At 41.6% G+C, this 19,664-nt stretch overlaps 1 protein-coding gene across 4 annotated transcripts in view; it reads right to left on the bottom strand.

Annotated features, from left to right (window-relative positions):
* Window positions 1-644: 644 nt before the first annotated feature.
* The window catches only part of PDE9A (phosphodiesterase 9A), an 82,412-nt gene continuing 63,392 nt past the window's right edge, over window positions 645-19,664 (bottom strand). For 3 of the 4 annotated variants that reach the window (XM_060234213.1, XM_060234216.1, XM_060234215.1), the window contains 9 exons: window positions 17,958-18,044; window positions 16,368-16,472; window positions 14,446-14,528; window positions 12,254-12,410; window positions 11,469-11,582; window positions 9,723-9,827; window positions 6,730-6,858; window positions 5,497-5,592; window positions 650-727 (listed from right to left, as the gene is read on the bottom strand). In XM_060234213.1, coding sequence (XP_060090196.1) covers window positions 662-727; window positions 5,497-5,592; window positions 6,730-6,858; window positions 9,723-9,827; window positions 11,469-11,582; window positions 12,254-12,410; window positions 14,446-14,528; window positions 16,368-16,472; window positions 17,958-18,044 — 942 coding nt within the window. In that variant the 3' untranslated portion in view covers window positions 650-661. Of the gene's footprint in view, window positions 728-1,507; window positions 1,589-5,496; window positions 5,593-6,729; window positions 6,859-9,722; window positions 9,828-11,468; window positions 11,583-12,253; window positions 12,411-14,445; window positions 14,529-16,367; window positions 16,473-17,957; window positions 18,045-19,664 lie in introns of all 4 variants that reach the window. The other variant, XM_060234214.1, reaches the window with a different exon arrangement.

Genomic DNA, 19,664 nt, shown 5'->3' on the forward strand with positions numbered 1-19,664 from the left:
ATATGTCATTCTGAACTGCCATCTGTCCCCTCAGTTATCCCCAGAGAGGTGTAGAAAAGTTACATTTATGGCAATAAGAAAAGGCAGCAGACCATAGGAGGTAGCTTGAGGGCTTGGTCCTCCATTTTCCATTCTTTCCCAAAAGGGTCTTTCAGGGAACAACTGCTGACCAGGGAAGACACACTAAAGGTTCTTCCACATGATCTGTTAACAGTTTTTGTCTGAGGCCTCAGCAAAGTGACAGGAGACATCAACTAGGGTAGAGTCTGGTGCCTAATGTCTACATAGACACCATGAAATTTACTGTTGTAATTTTAATGGTATACTTGAGATTTAATTCTTTCTAAAACAACTGTCTTAAAAACTACAAATATCTCCAATGTGTCTGCACAGAACAAACAGAAGCAGTTTTTCAAAATATATAAAACTTACAAAAGGGAATAATTACAGCAGCCTTTTAAAAGATATTAAAATAAGAATATATTATTTGAAGACAACTTTAAAAAACATTGTACAACAGCAGAGGTTCCTTATTATTTGCATCCATAAGGATAAATGCTAGTCTTTAGAAAAGGAACTTGAAAAGTGCTTATCATAGCATCAGTTGTCCAACTACATCCTTCATCAAAGGGCTGTCCCATAATGTGTTGTCCCATAATTCTCAGCTGCAGTGTCTCACAGCATGGACTTGGCAAACCTCTAAAGGATATTTGTGTCCATTATAGTGCTGGAATTAAAACACAAGCATCATTAGACCCAGATAATGTATTCTCATCTATTCAGAACATTTGGCTGAGCTCATATCTGCTGATTCACCATACTTGTTAGCTACACAGAAGAGCTGTGCTAAGCCCTATTAGGTCACATAGCAGATCAGGGATATGGCAGGATGGGAGCAGGTACAGGAGGCATAGTCCAAATGTAAAATTGCTGTGCAAGCTCTTGTACAAAATGATGTCATTTTTTTGCACATTCTGCTGACATACTTTCAGTTTAGCACTGCAAGTTCTTGTGCATACATGCTCAGTAGGAAAAATAATGGATTGGATCAAGATTAATTTTCTGTTCATGCAAGGCACTTATGTCAGTAGAACAGAACATTCCTGCCTTCTCCCGCCAGAAGCTTTTTGATCTCCCTGAAATATGTCTCATGAAGGGCATGTAATCTTCAGGAGCAGCATGAGAGGGAAATGGGGAATTTGCTGCAGAAAGAATGAACTGGTGGAATTACTGCACCCCTTCCATTAATGGAAACTTTCAGTCTAGATCCAACCCAGTATCTTTTACTGTTACTAAGTGAGACTAGTCAGCCAGAAAGAGGGCTCTGCAGAAGTTGGGATCTTGTATATGCTCACTAATGAACAGCATCAATCAAGGATTAATGACCCTGGTTCTAAGTTCCGAAACCTTTTCCAGAGAACTGAAGATGGATATTGCATTTGACTTTCTGAAGTATCTAAAGGTTTGGACAATGCTGTAATTCCTAATTTGAAAGAACACGCATTACCTTGATGTGCCCTGTCATATGCTTTGCTTCTTACTTTTCTCTGCCTTCGGCAGCCAAACTTTCATTCTTCTTCTTCTGTAACTGGAATTAAGAGTAGAATAGAATCACTGACTGGCTGACTCACTGACAGATGAATGGCAGCTGATTCATTAGCTGAGTCATTGGGCATAACCTATACATTGTCACAGCATAAGCAAAATTCATTCTAATGGCATTTGCAATGACTCTTGTACAGGTTTTTCTAAAACCAGTGCAGGTTATAAAGTACCAGGACTTGGCAGGCAGCAGTTACTATATTTCTTTCTCTAGGCTTCAATGCTCCAGCAAAGGAAAAACCCATCAACCCAATCGGACTATATTCTCTCCAGTCTCTCCTCATATGTGGTGACAGAACAAGAATACTGCTGATATGTGTATTCCACCACCTAGGCCACCAGAATCCATTGCAGGTTTAATGTTTCAGTTGAGGGCGGTGGTGAAATCCAATCAGAATAGCCCAGATAAAGCAGTTGATTCCTGGAATTTATCTGGATAATCTACACAGATCTATTCCTGCAGTTATGATGAAATTTAAGTGTAATGCAGCATGGCCCCACAATTTGGGGGAGTGTCTACACATTGTTGTGCTTTTTCTGAATACAACACTTAGGGTTCCCATGGCTTTAGTCTTTTGTATCAGAGAAAAGGGTTTTTCTTTGTTCTGATTCAAAGGAGGATGTATGGAGTGCCAGTAGATGGAGCATCTCTGTGGATGCTCCACTCACAACCAGTCTGGGAAAGGCAGGCAGAGGCGAACACTGCTTTCAAAATGTTGGAGCTCAGCTCTGCATGCCCCTCCTCCAGTAATTTAATGGGCTCCTTTTCCAGTTCACAACTGAACTGCAGTACTTTGAGCACCATGGCTCAGCAGTAGGCTTGCCAATTCCCAGGTCCCAGCGGGGGTTCTTCCCCTTTCCCAGGCTCCTTCCTGCCCCCAGTCAGCTGGCCAGTGGGGGGAAGCCCCGCCCCCAGAGGACCATGTACCTTTCCCCCTCCGGAGGCTTCAGTCTCCTATTGGAAAGGCTTCCTCTTGGGATGCTGTGTCTGTGTTACTTTGAAGAAGTTGGCAGCAACTCATGAGTAGAGAGGCCAATCCCTTGCTTTAGAGTCACCAGAAATGGGGTGTGGGGGGGAATGTCTGCTGGGCACTTCATTATTCCCTATGTGGAGATCATTTCTCATAGGGTATAATGGGAAATTGATGTGGAAGTTTCGGGGGCTCTGGGGGGCTGTTTTTTGAGTTAGAGGCACCAAATTTTCTGAATAGTATCTAATGCTTCTCCCCAAAATACCCCCCAAGTTTCAAAACGATTGGACCAGGGGGTCCAATTCTATGAGCCCCAAAAGAAGGTGCCCCTATCCTTCATTATTTCCTATGGAAGGAAGACATTTAAAAAGGTGTGCTGTCCCTTTAAATGTGATGGCCAGAACTCCCTTGGAGTTCAATTATGCTTGTCACACCCTTGTTCCTGGCTCCACCCCCAATTTCTCCTGGCTCCACCCCCAAAGTCTCCTGGCCCCACCCCCAAAGTCCCCAGATATTTCTTGAATTGGACTTGGCAACTCTACTCAGCAGTGAAGGAGCAAAGTGGGGTACATGGGCTACAAGGAGGTCTAGTACATTTGATTATGCATTAGTTCTTCTGCAATGACACAACAGAGGAGCAGGGGTGTTAGGGGCAGTGACAGCAGCATGGGCCAGGGTATGAGGACACTGTCCCCACCAACCTCCACCCAACTTGCTGTGGCTTCCATAGCTGGGGTGGCTTTTTCAGTCCTCTTGTGGAAGCAGCCTAAGGTCCCTTTCAAGTAGCTTCAATCCAGTTTGGCTTCTGAAGGCAAGCAGATTGTTTTTTTTAAAGGTTTCACACAAATTAAGGATAAAGTACATCAACCTGCCCCCCCCCCCGCCCAAAAAAACCCATTGGAACAAAAAGAGTTCTGAAAAACCCAGGTTAAAGCTTCATAAACTGTGGGAAAACAATGTTTAATCCTTAAGGGATGGAAACCTTTAAAAAATCCATTCACCTTCAGAAGCCAAAGTGCCCATATGAAAGGGACCCAAGGCTGAAGTCTTATGGACATCTAAGGGCCTGTTTACAGGGCTGAAGTCTTATGGACATTTACAGGGCCTGTTCTGCAGGGCCTGTAAAATGGAGCTGTTCTGCCAGGCCTATGGCTGAGGTGGTGGACATCTAATCCACCTCAGCCTCTGCTGCTCACACATTTGTGCTCATTGTGACTTGCCTTACCCAAAGTGATTAATGGATCATTATCATTATTAGCCACCATCAAATTAGCTTCTTCCGGGAGGTGCTAAGTACTTACCATCTTGTATTGATCTGGTTATAACTCAGTTTTTATGTTATTTTAATTTAATTTGCTAAAATTATTATTTGTTAATGCATAATTCTATTTCTTTTGTGCTAATTGACTTGTGGCCTGCCCTGAGGGAGAGGGTGAGATATACATCAAATCAAACAAATAAATAAAAATTAACTGGAAGTAAGTAAGCATGCATAGGATTGGGCAGCCTCTTCGACATACAGTGTTCTTGAATTTATTGCAAGGGAGGCTTGAGTATTTCCATAAGCTCTTACTCTCCTTTCCAATTCACAACAACATTCATTCTCAGGAATGCAGCTTTTCATTTGAACCAGCCCAAGGACTGAAAAGTCCAAGACTTTGTTGATTTGAACCACTGCCACCCACACACATCAGTGCGCATCAACAAAAAGGATTCTTTCGGTATTACCTAGCTTGTCAGTGCATTTTCAGCATGACTAAACTGTATGGATTATATATACTGTCTCACACATTTTCCCCCTTAGCACCCACTTTGATTGGAAAACAGATTGGGGGTAGGGGGAGAGACACAGTTAGATTTTTTTTAAAGCCCTTCTGACAAACCCTTTAAAAATACCTTGTCAGCCATGCACAGCAAGGTTATTGGAAAGGATGCAAGTGAATTGGCCTTACCTGGTAAAGAACATCCTCCCATATGTGCCCATGTAGTTTATAAATTTCTCTCCACAAATTTTGTAAAATACTCCAGCTTTGCTGTCATATCTGTCAGCATTAATTTATAACAATGCTATAAATGCATGGTGTGCTTGTTAGCACTGCTACTTCCTCCCATTAATTCCAGACTCATCTCTCACTGATTCTCAACTCTTTTTATTTAATCATTTTTAAGGAGCTGGGTTTTTGCATGTCATGACAGGTAGTGGTATTATTAATGATCAGGTTTGAAAGCCAAACACATACAAGAAGATAGTATCCAAAGTCTAGGTAACATTCAGTGTTACCACAGGACACGGAGAAATGTGAGTGCAGGCTGGCTGGAAAGATTAGGCAGAATGGCATCAATGGAGAAGGGGAAAAACAAGGAGAGGAGGCTTTCAGGATCTTAGCAGAAGATTGAGAACACAGAAGGGCATGGAAGAGGAGACAAAATGGATCCAGAGAACCTATTATTGACAACCTGGTTGCAAAGGAAATGAAAACCTGGGGATCTGCCATCATTAAGGTGCTGACCAGTACCTGTATATGGCATTTCCTGGGCTGAAAGGAATGGAGCAGACTAAAAAGACCTGAGGAAGACTGTCCATTGTCCGTAAAAATACCACACCAGAGCAACCACTGATTAACCTAGCACAGGCCTCCTGTTTTATGATCCAGGGGATTCAGAGATTAAATATTTCTTCAGATGCTGAGGGTTTTTTAAAATAATAATAATAATAATAATAATAATAATAATAATAATGATGATGATGATGATGATGATGATGATGATGATGATGATGATGATGATGATGATGATGATGATGATGTCCTTTTAGGTCTCATTTGCCTTGAAAGAATAAAGTCTCTTCCCAGTTTATGCATGGAGATTTGCACACAGGCTTTTAGGTCTTTGAGGAAGGAATCCTTGAAGAAGCCCCTCTTACCTCTTTCATAGTGTCATCTATTTGTTTCAGCTGCTCATAGCGGTCCCTGGATTCCCACAGAGGTTGAAGCAACACTTCTTCAACCTCTGGAAAAAGCTAAAATAAAGCAAGAAAACTCAGTGAAACTTTATTCTCAAGAAGAGAGCATGAGTCCAGCAGTACCTTAAAGACTAATAAAATTTGCAGCAGGGTATGAGCTTTTGTGAGTCACTGCTCACCTCTTCAGAAACAACTCATACCCAGCATGCCACATTTTTTTCCTTTAAAGAGCTACTGGACTCAGTGGCTACACTAGGGTACCGGCGCAAAGCCGGCAACCCAGGCAAGATTCCCCCCGCACCTGTGCATGAGCCTGAGCGTGGTGGCCCAGCCAGCAAGGCTCCGCATCCCATCTTTGCTTCCAGCACAGATGAGAGAGGCAGAGCCACATTTTGCCAGCCAGGGTTCGGGCACAGGACATGCTGCTTTGCAGTGTATTTCCTGTGACTCCAGGGAAGGACAGGTGGGACAGCCGAAACCAGCACCCTCTTCAAGGCCTGACTCATAGGCAGCTGCTTAATGCTGCCTTACAGATGCGCCAGACCTGACTGGACTTTTGTTCTTTTCTACTGCTACAGACATACTAACATGGCTACCCACCTTGATTTATTCTCAAGAGTTTGTGTTTAAAACAGTTACATGATAAAAATGAATCAAACTGGTATTATAGATGTATGGCAGTATTCGTTTTTGCAGCCTAAATTAAACCTAACTTTTAAAAGACGACTGTATTTTTTGAATTTTAATTGAAATATTAGTAATTTATTGGGGCTATCATCTGACTACATCATCTGACTAATCCTGTGAATGTTAATCCATTAACATTATTCAGTCAGTTATAGTTGCACTACTATGAGTATTTGATTGTAACTTTCATTGAAATAATTCACAGCTTTCCAAGTAACCATGGATATGATTTGGCTGTAAAGCTGTATACATGAATAAAACAGAAGTTCTGAAGAAAAAGCTAACTCTCTTTGATTTTAGAGGCCAAACGGTTCCCTCTTGTGTGTGAAATAAATGGGAATGTTTATTCTGTGTTAGTATCCAATTTTTATAAATACTTACATTAAAAACTTAATATTTTAAATGTGTTGTCCAATTAAACAGGGACATTTTTGAGACAACCCACAAGTTTTGAATCAATTAATCTAACTGATTTAAGACACTAAACATTGCCATTTCATAGTTTACCTTTGTTATGGTTTCAAACATTGGAATAAGGACAAACTTCAGGAAGCCAATCTGTGCTGTAGGTTTGGTCACTTTGTCTCGGTCCATAAAAGGGGCCACTGGAAGACCTTCAGACTTTTCCCGATCACTCTAAGACAGGCAGTAAATTCCTTATGGTAATCTTCCACAAATGAGTAGTGAATACAATAATCCCCTATCAATTACTATCAGTACAATTCTAAGCATGTATAGTCAGACTTCCATGGGACTTACTGTCTAGTAAATGCACTTAGGATTGCAACCTGTATCACAGGACATTCCAAACATCTCTCTATCGCCCCTCCCCCCATCATACAAAAGAAAGTGAAAGGTGTCTGGGAGAAGGTGGACAGGACTGTGCATATTTTGGGGCTTATGGATGGGGAAAATGGTAATTCTGTACAAAGTTAACCCAGATTTAGCAACAAGAAAAGTGTAGGTTTGCCAAGTCTGTGTTGGAAAATACCTGGAGACTTTGGGGGTGGATTTGGGAGAGGGCGAGGTTTGGGGAAGGAAGGGGCCTCAGCATGGTACAATGCTATAAAGTCGACCCTTCAAATTAGCAATTTTCTCAAGGGGAGCTGATCTCTGCCAGCTGGAGATCAGTTATAAAAGCAGGAGATCTAGAAAAGTGGGATTTTACAGCCTGTATACATTACAGACATTAGGTTGCTAATTTTGAATAGTTATTCTAATGTTCATGACAAAGAGGGTCAGAGTAGGGTGCCAACTCTAAATTATGAAATTCTTGGAGATTTGGATGTAGAGCTTGGGGAGGGTGGAGTTTGGGTAGGGGAGGGAACTCAGCAGTATACAATGCCATCAATCCTCCCTCCAAAGCAGCTGTATTCTCCAGCAGAACTGATCTCTGTAGTCTGGAGATCAGCTGTAATTCTGGGATATCTCTAAACTCCATCTAGAGTTCAGCAACCCTAGGACAAAGTTATGCAAGAGTATGGGTTCCAGAGCTGACATCATTTTTTTAAAAAACCTCCAGATATTTATAATCATGCCAGGGCTAAGCAGGCAATGCCAGTGGTCAAGCCTGGAACATGGAAGGCAAAAACAAAGGAAAGTGCTCCTGAGCGAGTAAGAAGTACCTTTTCCTCACTAATGAATGACAACACTCTAGTGAGAATTCCCTCATACTAAAGTTTAGCAGAAGGACTTCCAAAACATATGATGGCACACTCAAAGTCCTGGCATGTATTTTCTTTCCCCACACATTCCCCTCCTTCATGCAGTCCCTTCTTGCAGTGCTCCTACATGCTCTGCTTTCCTTTCTCTATTACTTCTTTCCCAAAGCAAACTTGCATCAGAAAGAGTCCAGCAAAGACCAGCAAGGTTTTCAGGATATAAGCTTTTGAGAGTAACAGCTTCCTATATTAGATACTGTATCTGACAAAGGAAACTTTGACTATCAAAAGCTTATACACCAAAAATTTTGTTGATCTCTAAGGGGCTAATGGACTAGAATCACTCTTCAGCTACAGACCAACATGGCCACCCTGTGAACCTTTCATCAGAAAAAAGTCAACAATTGCCAACTGTAAAATTCCCCTATACACGAGTTATTCTGCAGGCAGCTGACCTGGCAATTATAGTGCCATGACTAGATAAGGGAAGCTATGAAGAGGTGCCTATGTAAGTTTCAAGTATATGCAAATAATCCTTGATGACAGCCAGCATTTAACCACTTAACCATGCTTATGCAGAAGAAAGTGTCTCTTTTGGAGTGGATGTCTTGATTCAGGTTGGGGCTGTAGTGTGGAGGGAGGGGAAATTTTAATCCACTCCCTGCATGGGTATATCAAATAGGCTTCCAAACCTGCTGTGTGCCCTGTTTCTGCCAACATAGAAGCAGCCTCTCTGTATTTCCCGAAATGCACAAAGAATATTTTGGGGGGTCTTTTTGGTCTGGAAAATGGCATGGGGGTTTTTAACACATCCTTTGCTGTGGTCCTTTTCCAAATTGGGGGACACAGCTGCTATTTACCAGTTAAAGACACACATGATCACGCAGTCCCAGAGTCTTGTCTAATGTGTCTCTTATTTCCAAGTATTGATATCATTTCCAAATATGGACCATGTTCAGTCACTGGAGTGATGAGCTGGGTAAAGTTACTTAGGAATTGTTTTCTTTTGTCCAAGTTGGGAGGAAAAAAACACTGTTCAGGGTCAAATGAATGAAGGCCACCTCAACACTTTATTGAGAGCTGTCCTTTTTCAATTGGTCTGGTCCACTGAATACAGCTGATGCATTTTCCCCACATAAGAAATTACAGAAGTGCCTACTTGTGCTTCCTATCACAAATAAGCTTTGTTTGACATTTGGCCAGCTGCCCCAGCTTGTACACACAGTCATTTATTAGCATGTGGGAGGGCCATTTGGCTGTCACTTTAATTTTTGTGTTGATTCCTGTAGGAAACCACCTCCAGTGGAAATCCAGTAATAACTGTGGGACCATAAGGTGTTTTAAAGACTAATGAGATTGTCCTTTTGAAATGATCAGAGGGCTTTCTTTTACTTTCTTTCTTTCTTTCTTTCTTTTCAAAAAGAACAATTCCAGTCTTTAGTCTTAGTCATGACTGTTTCAAAGCAATCTATGCAGATATAAATAATCCAAACCTGACCCACTTATCGCTGCTCATTTAATTGACTTTTTCTACAGTCACAGTTCTTGCTCTTTTGGGCTTCACTCTTGTTTATATGCTGAGTTACTTGCAAAAACAGCCCTATTAGAACACATTGGCAATCTAGCGACATTTGCATTTCTAAAGTGTGATAGTCTTTTTAGGTTATAAATTATAGTCAATTACAGCCACTTTTATTTGGTGAATCTTGTCATAATGACACACTTCCCTGACTTTACAGAGAAAGCTTCTTTAACTTTGGTGGACAGAGACATTGTTACCTGATGGCTTTTAGTTATAATACTGAAAGAAGAACAATTGCAGGTAAAATGTACTCTCACCTGCATAAAATACTCCTCTAATAAGCAGTCTACCCATGGTTCAGCCACTTCCATTGGGCGTACTTCATTGGAGATATCACAGCATTTGATCAGTACCATCTTCAGCTGAAACCAGGAAAGCACCATGGTAAAAAGAGGTGCCATACTTATCTGCACCATTTATCAAACATGGTTTCTTCCATTTTACACTGGGATCATAGTGACACAGAACTCCAGTCCTGAGCAACATAAAGCAATGAGGCACTTGCTATTGATCCCAGTGCAATATAGTTTGTACTTACATTGCATCCACACATTGTTGGATATTTCACTTTTGTTATGCTATAGCAGGGGTGGCCAATGGTAGCTCTCCAGATGTTTTTTTGCCTACAACTCCCATCAGCCCCAGCCATTGGTCATGCTGGCTGGGACTGATGGGAGTTGTAGGCAAAAAAAACATCTGGAGAGCTACCATTGGCCACCCCTGTGCTATAGCATTCATTTGTGCCTGGATCATCTTATGTACACAAGAAAACCCAGACTTGAATTATTGCTATAGCTCAATTATATCGCAATGTCCAATAGTGTGTGGGTGTGATTTTAGGTGTCCTCATCTAGAACTCCATGTGTGCTCTGGCTGACACATGGTGCTCCTGGATCTGTGAACAGCTCCTTCTAAAGCGAATGGGACACTCCTTATGGACAGGTGAGGCCTATGTGCACAATGGAGGCTGTGCTCACAGTAAGTATTATAATCTATATCCTATTTCTAATTTAGACTCTTCTGCCTGCTATAAAAGTGTTATTAAAACTAGACATGTATGATTTCTGTATTGCCTGAGAGTTCACAGATTTGTAGAACTGTCACTATATTTAATAAAATTTTCCTTAACTATTATTTATGTATTTAGAAAACTTATATGCCATCTCTCTGGAGAACTTGCTTCAGGTGGCTTACAAAGTACAACATGGTAAAACTATAAAACAGCATATTGTAAAAGATCAAAAATTATACTAAAAAGATCAACTCCCTTAGCAAAAAGCCTGGGTAATTTTGGCCTCATGCATAACAGAGAGTAGGGTGGGTGCCAGGCAAGACTTAAGGGGCCAGGCATCCCACAGGAAAGGTGCCACCAGTGAAAAAGCCCTTTCTGTGGCCATAACCCACCCAGGGTTGCTAACTTTGAGTTTGGAAATCCCTGGAGATTTTGGCAATGGAGCCTGGGGAGGGCAGGTATGTCAGCAGAATCCATTAACATGACCAGAGAAGGGTATGGCAATAGTTACACAGGATGTGGAAGGAGAAATGCTCATTCCTTCATCTGGATTGCTTTGTATTCAGTACCTAGCCTTCAGCTGCAAATTCTCAGCTTGAAGCTTCCTTCCCACTGTGACCTTCAATCTGAAGGCACTCCTATCTTCACATATTTTTCTGATAGTGCCTTTAGTTTATCTTAAACACAACACTTTTCTTATGAAAATGGAAATCAGTCTCTCCCACAACCCTGAGTATAGTGCAAAGAAAAAGGAAAATTTGCCATTTTATAATGTATGGTGCTTATCAGTCAGACCATTCTAACTAAATCTGTGAGTCAGAAAGATGGGCAGTGCAATCCACTGAGAAACTGGTGGCAAAGATAAGAAGAGATGTATTTATTCATTTAGAAAACACGTCTCACCTTCCCTCTATAAATAATGCACAATGCACGTAGATCACTCTTTTGAGACAAACAAATCACTCCTGGAAGCATCACAAGATTGTCTTACCTGGGTAACATGTTCTTCATTTGAATAGTCAAAATTGTCCAGTATTTCCTTAAAGGAGTCTAGTATTTCAGCATGTCTTGCCATGTCTGTTGCTAGGATTAAAGTAATTATTCCCTGTGCAAAACAAAAACACTGTAAAGTTAAAATGGAATCTCTGCCTTGCACATGTGTTATCTCCCTTGCCTCATTCTCTCTTTTAGCATCTTTTCCACCATACCTCTTTTTCGACTCTAGCTTTCGAAGCTACTGTGGGAGCATTTTATGAGGAAAGAAAACTCTGAGAAAAACTGGAATGCATTATAACCTCACTGGGATCTCAGCCAATCAGTTCAAGTCACATATGGTTTTCAAAAGTTCAGTTTCTTACACAACTGAGCCCATAGTCTGTGAATGCTTGCTTCATCAGGTTTGGCCACTTTTCTCCAACAATAACCAATCTTTTGTTTCTGAAATGAGAGGTGCTTATGTTCAAGACTTCCCAGAGCAACCCAGACTTGAAAGTTCTTCCTTCTAAAACCAAATTATGACAGGCTGTAATTCCTTCTTAGTGGGGGAAATTTGTATATGCTTGAAAACACTCTTGTTTTACTGTTCCTTCACATATCCCAAAGTTAAACAGACATTTAAACAAAACAGGCTTAGGGGCTAACCCCAATTAATCCCAAGCACAAATTAAGCCCTAGAAATATTCACTAAACAGAGGAATCTATCAAATACAGAAATTTACAGTGTGTAGTGTTCATGGAAAAGAACTTCGTCACAGTGTTTTGGATTGCAATCCATACCTGCCTTATCCGTTTGAACTGTTCCTTATCGATATTGGAAAAAATGTTGCATTCTGGTTGTGCAAGAATCTGGAAAGCCACTGCACAGTGATGGTTCTCAAGTGGAGAAATGTCATTGTAGCGCACAGCAAGCTCTGTTTGGGCATTAATCTGGTACCTGACATTTAAAAAAGAGGGACTTTTAAAAAATGCATTAGCACTCTCAATTCCCAAGAGGTCACATTTCTTCATATTGTGAGGTCCATGTGGGTTTGTAACAGATTCCTCCCCACCCCACCACAGCACCTGGAAGGGTTGCCAGGTCTGAGTTGGAAAATACTTGGAGACTTTGAGGTTGGATCCAGGAGAGGGCAGGATTTGGGGATGGGAGTGGCCTCAGCATGGTACAATGCCATGGAGTCCACCCTTCAAAAGCAGCTGTTTTCTCCAGGGGAGCTAGTATTTGTCAGCTGGAGATCAGTTGTAAAAGCGGAAGATCTCCAGGCCTCACCTGGAGGCTGGCAACTAACACCTGGGTCTTACTAAAAATATACTACCTAGTATTACTGCTAATTAAATAATGTTTCCTGGGTGTAAAGAAAGGATACACATATATGGAAAACACAAGTATGGTTTGCTTACTGGTTTTACTGCACAAGTTCCCTACACAAAAAGTGAACCTGCTTGTTAAACTGAATTCAGTAATGGAAACTCTGTGGTGAATGCAGTAAACAAAATCCCAGCTGTTTATGTGTGTGCGTGTTTGCATGTTCCTTCCTGCCATTCCTTGATTCCTGTCCATGCCATTTATTTTTTATTGCTTCTAGTTCTAAGCCTTTATATTATTTACTGTAAGATTTTTACTATAAATAATCTATAATATATAAAGGAATATAATTATGGTCAGAGCTGTAGTTAGCTATAATGGATTTCTGTGACAGAATATTTGAACATTCCTTGTGAAGTATTTTTTTAAAACTCTGTTTTTAAAAGGCAGAAATTCAAACATAAAGGGATTTAGTATTATTTATTCTAGACATCTGTGGTAAGAAAGCCACAGATTTCAAACTCTGTGCCTCAACTTTTCACACAAACAATTTTAATTATATATTTGTTACATAACCACAATTGGCAATGGCTTCCCACCATGCCTACATCCAGTAAAATAAACATGTATATCTGCTTCACATCTTAAGGAGCACATGGTCTAGCCCAGGGGTGTCAAACATGCAGTTTGGGAGCCAAATCGGGCCTCTGGAGGGCTTCTATCAGGCCCCCAAGCAACTGACTGCCATCTGGTTCCTTCTCCCTCTTTCTTGCTTCCTTCTGCATCACAGCTTGCTTTGCAAGACTTGCTCAATTGCACAGGAGTTACAGAGCAAAACCTCTATTTTCTCCATTGGCTGAGATTTCTCCCTTGGGGAGGAAGGGGGAGGAGGCACAGCTTGTTTTTCCAGGCTCTCTCAATCACACAGCAGAGCTACTGAGTCAAGCCTCTCTTCCTTCTATTGGCTGAGATTCCTCTCCCTCCTGGTGCCCTGGGAAAGAAAGGAAAGAACCAGAGCTTTCTTTGCCCAGTTCCCTGGATCCCATGGGAGAAATACAAAGAAAGCACCTTTAAAACTAACAAGTGCTAACATTTTAAGCATATTTTATGGGGGGTTTTTAAAAAGTTTAATTGCGTTTGTCTGTGTCCTTTTATAAAGTTTATATCTCTGCTATCTAATCTTAAATAGGTACACACACGGCCTGGGCCAACATGGCCCAGCCCAACCCAACATGGCCTAGCCCAGCAAGGTCTCATTTATGTCAGATCTGGCCCTTATAACAAACAAGTTCGACATCCCTGCTCTAGCCATTCACTCTGTAATGTGGCTCTGTGCTTGTTAAGCCTGGGAGACAATTTTCCCTCAAGATTTAAACAGCTGGTCCTAGAAGGTCCTAGAAGGACCAGCAGTGCTAAACAGCCAACTACCAGGTAACTTGACCAAGCCTGTTATACACTGTGAGAAAAAGCCAAATCCACACATTAAATGTCTTGATATTAACCATGAAATAATCATCAAGTTAATACTTCAGTGCTCTCAGTTAATTTCAGTTGGATTTAGTTGAATGTCCACACTCAATGTCCTGCATCACAGTCCATGTTTTGCCTTGCATTTGTTCAAATATATGCTATATGACTAATTGTTCTTGCCCAAGAGGATACTTACGTGTTGTTGTATCCTGGGTGATCCAGATCATGACACACTGATGCTGTCATTAGCGTTAAGATGTCAATTTGGGAAAGTTTTACCTAAGCAGGAGGAAAAGAAATGCAAGTTTTCAATTTCTATATAGCTTTTGTAATAAAGCAAAAACACATTTAAACAATGAGAAAAATCATTTATAAGATTTTACAATATCTACATGTATTGCAGGTAAAGTTCAAAATGAGGAGGGGGATGGGGTAGCAGTAACAAATTATTCAGGCACATCTCTGACGTACAATTAACAGCACAATGGGGGAAAGTTGTTGGTTTTGCCTGACATTGGAAAGATTTATTTAGAGGCAAAAATATTTCAGTTTGTGGGCAGTCATTCTACAGCATTTGTGAACAGGGCTTTTTTTTTGTAGGAAAAGGCAGGAGGAACTCATTTGCATATTAGGCCACACCCCATTCAGTAAGTTACTTTCAGCATATTGACATAGAACAGTACAGTGCCATCAGCTGCATTTCATGGATGTGTGTTTTCACACAGCCCAGTGAGAGACCTTGTTCCCCCTCCCCAAACATGGCTGGGGAGAGAAAGCCATGTACTGTGGAGAGGGCTGCAGCAAGGCCAGCTACTTCCTGGAGGGGGCTCTCATGGCTGGCTCTGCATTTCCCACTCTCTTTGCAAGTCCATTGGAGACTGGAGGCAGCAGAGAGGATGGAGTGCATGGTCTAGGAGCATGTGGCTGCCTAGTGTCATCCCTCTGCTGGAGACCTTTTTTTTAGCCAGAGCCCTGGCCAAACCAGCCAGTGCATTCCTGTGTATTCCTGCTCAAAAAATGCGCTGGGTGTGAACACATGAAGCTGCCTTATAATAAGTTAAAGTATTGGTCTCTCAAGGTTAGTATGGTCTCCTTTGACTGCTAGAGGCCATCCCATTACAGAGGACTTTCAATTGGTCCTTTTACCTGGAAATTCTGGGAACTGAGCCTGAGACTTCTGCCACTGAAAGATAGCCACACCTCAACTATTAAGTTGCCATAGAGGCCAAACCATTGGTCTATCATGCTGTACTCTGGCAGTGACTTTCCAGGGTTCCAGGTAGAGTCTTTCACATTATCTGCTACCTCATCCTTTTAACTGGATAAGCTGAGGATGAAACCTGGGACCTCCTACATACACAGCAGATGTTCTACTACTGAGCCACAGCCCCTCCCCACCATTTTCTAGTAAATTACTGATGGTATACAATGCTACTATAAGGCACTTGGACCAGCTGGTTGGCAGCCAAGACATTTCCCCCCTCTTTGGTATTTTGAGTCAACTGGCCATCAATAAGATGTTAACAGGGGGCAAACAAAATAACGTTGTGGTCCTACTGTTTTTCATGAGCTGTCAGTTGCATATTGCTGGTTGACCTGATCAGGAGTCCCTGAATTTGCCAAGATTACTGACTCCCTTTCATTTCAATTCACCATCTGATTCTCACTGAATATAAACCAATTACTTGACTTCGGTATGGAGTACATACTTCCACCTAACTTCATGGATAAAGGAAAATGATTGTACATTATGTCTTTCAACGTTAAAGTAGCAACCACAGCTGGGAAAAACAATTCTTGTGAGCAAGAGGGCATAGATTTCATGAATGGTAGTATACTGGCAGCCAGAGCACATGCTTTGGATGCAGAAGGTGCCAAGCTTAATCCCTGACATCTCCAGTTAAAGGCTCCCAGGTGCTGGAAAAGATCCTTTTCTGCCTGACACTCCAGAGAGCCACTTCCAGAAGTCAGAGCAAACAATAATGAGTTAGATGGACCATGGTCTGACTTGGTATGAATGCAAATCCACGAGCCTCATGATGCTTTATAAATACAAATGCATTATATAGTAAAACCAGCTGAAATGGAGAGAGCTAAAGTGGCCAGAGAAAGACACACCTGGAGACTGCAGAGTGAGATCATGCTGTACATCATCTGGGTGACACAGAAGCAATGTCGAAAATTATGGAATGGATTGTTTCTGTAATTGTCATGAATACACAGCTATAAAAAACAAAGAGGAAAAACTGATAAGGGAAATAAGGACAGTACTAAATCCCAACACATACATCTCTAAAGCTCATTGCTATGCTAGTGAGTTACCTGTGTTCTGTGGGAAACTTTTTAAAAGACAGAATCTTCCTTTTAATGATCGATTTGCTGTTGCCCTCTATTTCATAGTTCCTTTTGCTGCAGTGACAACTCCCTTTGGGTATGGTCAGTTTGACCAGGAATGAGAAAGATGGAGCTGCTTTACAAGCTTGAAGATGAATGGTTGAAGCAATGGTCTGATACTTCCACATATTGCTCTTCTTTCTTTGGAAGGAGGAATTTGCACATCTTCAGGGACAGATGTGTAAGTTTCCCCTTTGCACAGTACCTGGGAGAGCAAGAAGTCATTTGTGCCTCCATTTTCCACTGCAACTTGCAAAGCCATACAGTCAGCAGCTAGAGAAGCTGAGGCTATAGTCAGGAGGACACATGGAATCAGAAGGGGGGGGGGGTGCAATACCTTGCTGACTCTCCCTGCCCCCCTTTTCAGTATTTTAAAGATGCAGGTAAACTCTATTCTAAGGGGCATGATTTAGTGTTTCTGGAATATGTGGGATATGTGCTGTTTGTCAAAACTTTTAAGAAGAAGAAGAAGAAATTGGATTTATACCCCACCCTTCACTACCCAAAGGAGTCTCAGAGAGGCTTACAAACTCCTTTCCCTTCCTCTTCTCACAACAGACACCCTGTGATGCAGGTGGGGCTGAGAGAGCTCTCCAAGAACTGCTCTTGAGCAGAGCAGAGCTAGTGGGAAATCGGTCTCAATAGTCATAGCAAAAGGAACAAAAGGCACTGCTTGGCTTCTGTTGAGCAGTAATAGGACCGGCTTGGTTTCCCAACACTCCCCACTCTCTGCTCTCATTCAGATCATTTTTTTAATGGCACTCCTTCCATTTTATTTCCAGTCATGTTTTTATTTTTATCATATATATATATATATATATATATATATATATATATGAAAATATAGAGAAATGGTCTAATCTAGACGTTATAAAGTTGTTCAATAAGAAACATAACTGACACATGAATTCAGTTCACTTGGGTGGAACTGGGATGCAAACCAAAGCTTAATAGAAACATCTTAAAGTAAAACAGATGTAAACTGATGTAAGGCATGGAATGACCAATGAGGCAAGAGACAGAAGAATTTGGACTGGTGGGGATAGATGTATACAGATGCTGTTTGTACCAGGTGCTGCCATGCAGGTGCATCAGTTATCAAAAGTGCTTATTTATGCTTTTCACTTCAGTAGGGTACGGACAGCAATTCTTAAACTTAAAAAAGGCTCTTGTGTTATAGTCTGGGACATTTTCAGGGATTGTTTGGTATTGTTTAACTTCAAGTACCTAAATCTGAGCATACATTTTTGTGAGGGCCTGATTTTTAATATTATACATTTTAAAAATCTATACAGAATCTACTGGAAGTCTTACCAGCCACCGTTTCAGTATGATAGGGTTGATGTTAAAGTCTTTCACTAATCCTAAATCATGATACATATGTTCTAAACAGCTCAGCATCTGAAAAAGAAAAGAAATGTCAAACTAATTTTATAAAACTACTTAGGGTTGCCAAGTCTAACTCAGAAAATACCTGGGGACTTCCCTAAAATAAATAAATAAAAATACAGCAGTGCAGTCCCCCTGAATATAGTCTTCATTTCGTCATCCCTCAGCAGTTGGCTGTACTTCCACTTCCTCTCTCTCTCTCTTCTTCTCTCTCTCTCTCTCCCCCCCCCCCCGTGACACCTCCTCCCTCCCTCCCCATTTCAATGCCCTGGAAGGGGCGATGGAGTGCCGCACTTTCCGGGCTCTTTAAAGGCCCCCCCTCACTGGTCAGCTGATTGATAGATAAAATGCCACCAGTGGCTCCTATGCCGGCTCTCCAATGAGATCACAATTAGTGCAGGGTTGAGCGGGCAGCAGCAGCAGCAGGAAGGACGAGCGAGCCGCTGCCATTGCCTCCTCCCCCCTTCCTTCCTGGATCGGGGGAAGGAAGGAGGGAGGAGGCTGCGGCGGCCCCTCTTTCAGCAGCTCGCTCATTCCCACTGCTGCTTCCCCCTCACCCCAGCAATGATCATGATTGCGCCAGAGGGCCAACACAGGAGCTGCCAGCCTCTGGCACTGTTTTACCTGCCAATCAGCTGATCAGCGGGGGGGGGGGCCTTTAAAGAGTCTGGGAAGCGCAGTGCTCCACTATCCCTTCCCAGACATTTGCCTACGGGGAGAGGGGAAGGGTTGAATTCGGTGCCCCCACCCTGCCGGTGCCCTAGGCAAATGCCTAATTTGCCTAGTGGCCAGACCAGCCCTGCCTGTAATCCAAATCTGAATAAAGTCTCTCTCCATACATTTGAGTTACCAGTAGGGAATTTGCTGGTGCTATTTGACTGCCTGAGAGCAAGTCAGGTTGGGGAATCCAGACCATCCTAGAAAAACACTATGCCATTGTGTAGTTTGGTCCATAAGAATGCAAAATAATTTTTCAGCCTCATTTCAATGGAGATAAATTTTGTTTCTCAATTATTTGGGAAATTTTAAAACATACATTTTTAAAAATTCAATAATATAATGTTTAAGTAATGTTTATTTTAATATTTTGGCTTTTGTACTTTATAGATAAGAACAAATACATTTTTTAAATTTTTCTTCCCAGTGAGGACCCAAAGCTACTTATACCATTTTCCTCTTCTTCATTTTATCCTTACAACAAGCCTGTGAGATAGGTTAGGCCCAAGGTCACCCAGCAAGCTTCTGTGGCACTAGTGGGGATTAGAACCCAGATCTCCCAGCTAGTAGTCTGACACGCTTAACCACTACACTACTCTGGGAAAAGCAAAACAAAACTCTTTTTACACAGTTAAACCTGTTGATGGATTGAACTGAAACCCTGTTAATGTTTTAAATGTACAAGAATGTCCCCCCCAACAAAAACAAAGTAGCAGCAGAAGATAATAGAAATTGTCATCAAATGCATGCTAAGCCTACTGAATGCATGGATGTCTTCCTGTAATTATCTGCATGGAGAATCTTGCATTCTCCATGCAGGAAGCAGAACTATCTGCACATTCCAGTACTTAAATGCACAGGGAAAAAATGATTTTAAGACAGCAGACATATATTTTTCAGAACTGTATCCTCAGC

This window comes from Heteronotia binoei, chromosome 3 (assembly GCF_032191835.1).
Source record: "Heteronotia binoei isolate CCM8104 ecotype False Entrance Well chromosome 3, APGP_CSIRO_Hbin_v1, whole genome shotgun sequence".
NCBI classification, from domain to species: Eukaryota; Metazoa; Chordata; class Lepidosauria; order Squamata; family Gekkonidae; genus Heteronotia; species Heteronotia binoei.